Here is a 3369-nt window from a genome sequence, read left to right as displayed (position 1 = left end):
CTGAAGAAATTGACTCTTTCTCATCTAGGACTTCTGATTCCCCACATCTCTAGAGGGTAAGGACAAACAAGAGCAGTGAGTCAGAAGAGCGAGCACCAGTGCAATTAGCACAGGTGTTGATCATCAGCCAGCTCTTATAAACAGCTGACCTCTTAGCAAAATGTGCAACTGAGACTTCAGATAGCTGAGGACCAATTACTACAGTGAATATAATTTCTAATAGAGGAAAACACTCCACAACAATTCAGTTGATTTCAAAGAACATGATCTGTATGAACAGTAATTTCTGCCCTATACTGTACAGTAAATTCTGTACTGTGAAAGCATCCAAATGAATATTTAAGATAGTACCATATAATATTTCTTACTCATATGCAAAACTACCTGGAACAGCTTGAGTTCATGACTAATCGTGTTCTCCTAACTGTCTGGCACATGGTGATGGATCTGACTATGCTGTGTTTTGTGAATGTATCAGAGATGTATTTATGAATGTGTGTTAGGAGGTACAAACTGAAAAAGTAGACAATTCTTCCAAAAACATTACTTTGCTTATTCATCACACTTTACCAAAAGAATTTCCTAGGACCTCTAAGAATCTCTGTGGTTCATGAAACACATCTAGAAAAGTTACTTTAACTTCTAATTACTGCAGAATTTACTAAGACAGGAGATTAAACTGTTTAGCTATAACCAGAGCCATCACTTCTACTCTTTTTGATATTTCTTTGATGTTTTCTATTTTGATGTTAGTCTTTAATGCAATTAAATTATTAAGAATATTATATTAAAATACCAGTTATTCAGTCTATCCTGTTTGCAAAGGTCAGATGTTAATGACTCCAATAATAATAGAAATTATTATCTTAGCCAACTCTAAGTAATACATGTTTTAGATATAGGTTTCCTTCTGCTTTGAAAGTAGGCTCTATGTGAACCTCTCCTTTAAAAGCCTATGGATGGGCACACATGTGCATGCCTTATGAAATACAGAGAGAAAAGGAACTAGTATTTAAATGACGAAGAAAAAAACTAGAAAGAGACACAAATCAGTGAGAAAAGCATCGTTAGTTGGTGAGGTCTAGTTGGTCACTACAGTTACCATAGGACAGTGTGCTTCTCATATGTAGAAAACAACCCTGAAAGGCTCTCCCAGTCTACACTGTACAGTGACCATTTGCTCACACCTTCACAGTATCTTCAAGTTCCAGTTGCAAGAACTTGTTTTTGTTGCAAGGTCTTGTTTTTGAGGAATGCAGCTTTGCCAACAGGAGAGAAGATATCTGTGAAATTGTCCTTCCCCTCCCATTCCCCGTAACTCCACAGGAAGTTAGTATCAGCCTTATTGAGACCCAGGTGGACGTACATGCATTCACACCACTACCCAGGAGACCAGACACAGAAACCTGAGCAGGATGGGCAAGATCACCGTTGTCAAGGTCACTGTCTGACAGGGGAAGGCAGACATTAAACAACAAGCATATCATTTACATTCACTTGGGCCGCAATGAGGAAAATACTGTAAACCTGAGTGGTGTGCTAAGAGCTGCTAGGGGTGGACGCTGATCCCACAGTGATGACAGACTTACCATCACCTAGGGGATGACATGTTGTCTAAAGATGCTCCACGGAAGTGACAGTAAAACAGAAGTGCTCTATAGAGAGACACTGGGCATGAAAATCAGGAGCAGAATTTGCCATCCAGAAGGAACAGCAAGATCCATGGCCCAAAAAATAAAAGTAAGTTGTATGTGGTGAGGGAACAGAACAGCGGAGATTAGGGATAGAACGGTAGCCCAGAGGGCAACAGGTACCAGATGTTACAGGACAGGCAGGCGAGGCAAACCAAGGATGCTCTGTGGGCCTTAGGGAGCCCTGTCTACCTCAGGAAGGGGAACTATGCTCTGTCTACATGTCTAAAAGCCCACTCTGGGATCTGTGTAGAGGAGGGGGAAAGGAAAGTACAAGTAGAACAGCATAAGAGGCCAGAAGTCATCAAGGTGAGGCAGGTCACATGGTCCTCAACAGATCACATACACTCCTTGTGGCCACTGGGCTAATGCTTTTATTAAGAAAGCTCACTTTTAGCTGGGTGTGGTGGCATACACCTTTAACTCCAGCACCTTAAGGAGGCAGAGGTGGGTAGAACTTGATGCTGAGGCCAGCCTGGTCTACAGAGTAAGTTCCAGGACAGCCAGGGCTACACAGAGAAGCCCTGTCTTGAAAAACCAAAACCAGAGAAAAAGAAAGCTCACTTAGAAAATTCCCCTTCAACAGCAGCTAACACTGACAAACGTTGACTGTTCTTTTTTGTTTTGTTTTTTGGTCTTATATATCTGAGGCTTTAATGATTCTAATTTAGAACTAAATCATAATATCAAAAAAATAATTCAAATTGATGTCTATGATCTCATAATCCTGTCTCTAGAAAACAGTTTCGTACTAATACATGATGTGGCTTTAAAACGTCAGAAAGTTGCTTTACACCACACACAAGTTTACATATGTTTATTGCCGTTGTATGAATCGCCATTTCACACAATTGGGTTCCGTCGTTCTTATCTAAATGTTTAATTTTAAAGATACATTCTTAATTATTCTAGAATAGGAATTATCGTCCATGTCTACTTAGATACTCCAATGAGTCTGAAGAGGAGGATATATATCCCTCCCACTCCTTCCTCAAAACAAAGAACGCTAACTGGATAAGATGATGGGGACGATACCCCTCCTCACAGCAGCATATTTAACGATGTCATGCATAAAAAGAGAGAAAAACAGACCTACCTCTGCCTCAATCTCTGCTTGCCTTTTCTCCAAGAGTTTCGCCACAGCCATGGCCCTGTGCTTGCCAGACCGTTTGCAGCTCACGGCCCATTCACATAACAATGTCACCACAGCTTCATCGTTGGGGGCAACCTAATGACAAGGAGACACGTACCAACAATATCACATTAATGTAAGTAAAGGACTACCTAATCCTTAAAGCTCTGTTCTCAGGTTTTAACAGCAGAATGCTTTCAAAACATTTAAAGTTAAGCAGGAAAGGAAAAATCTCAAGTTATTAAGAAAGAAAACATTCAAAATTTACCTGAATATATAACAATTCCAAGAGAACCAGAGTTTCCTTAAAGAAAATGACCCCTGGGGGCTGGAGAGATGGCTAAATGATTAAAAGCACTGGCTACTCTTCCAGAGGTCCTGAGTTCAATTCCCAGCAACCACATGGTGGCTCACAACCATCTAATCTGATGCTCTCTTCTGGTGTGTCTGAAGACAGCTACAGTGTACTCACATGCATAAAATAAATAAATAAATCTTTTAAAATAGGAAGGAAAGAAAGGAAGGAGGGAGGGAAGGAGGGAGGGA

The 3369-nt window shown here is 40.5% G+C and overlaps 1 protein-coding gene across 1 annotated transcript in view; it reads right to left on the bottom strand.

Annotated features, from left to right (window-relative positions):
- The window catches only part of Med12l (mediator complex subunit 12L), a 292238-nt gene that overhangs the window by 210096 nt on the left and 78773 nt on the right, over nucleotides 1-3369 (bottom strand). The window contains exons 12-13 of the mRNA XM_028763676.1: nucleotides 2788-2919; nucleotides 7-49 (exon numbers count right to left, since the gene is read on the bottom strand). Of these exons, the coding sequence (XP_028619509.1) occupies nucleotides 7-49; nucleotides 2788-2919 (175 nt within the window). The remainder of the gene's footprint in view (nucleotides 1-6; nucleotides 50-2787; nucleotides 2920-3369) is intronic.

This window comes from Grammomys surdaster, unplaced genomic scaffold (assembly GCF_004785775.1).
Source record: "Grammomys surdaster isolate TR1022 unplaced genomic scaffold, NIH_TR_1.0 139, whole genome shotgun sequence".
NCBI lineage: Eukaryota > Metazoa > Chordata > Mammalia > Rodentia > Muridae > Grammomys > Grammomys surdaster.
Note: the sequence above shows the minus strand (reverse complement) of the source record. Positions and strands in the feature narration are given on the sequence as shown.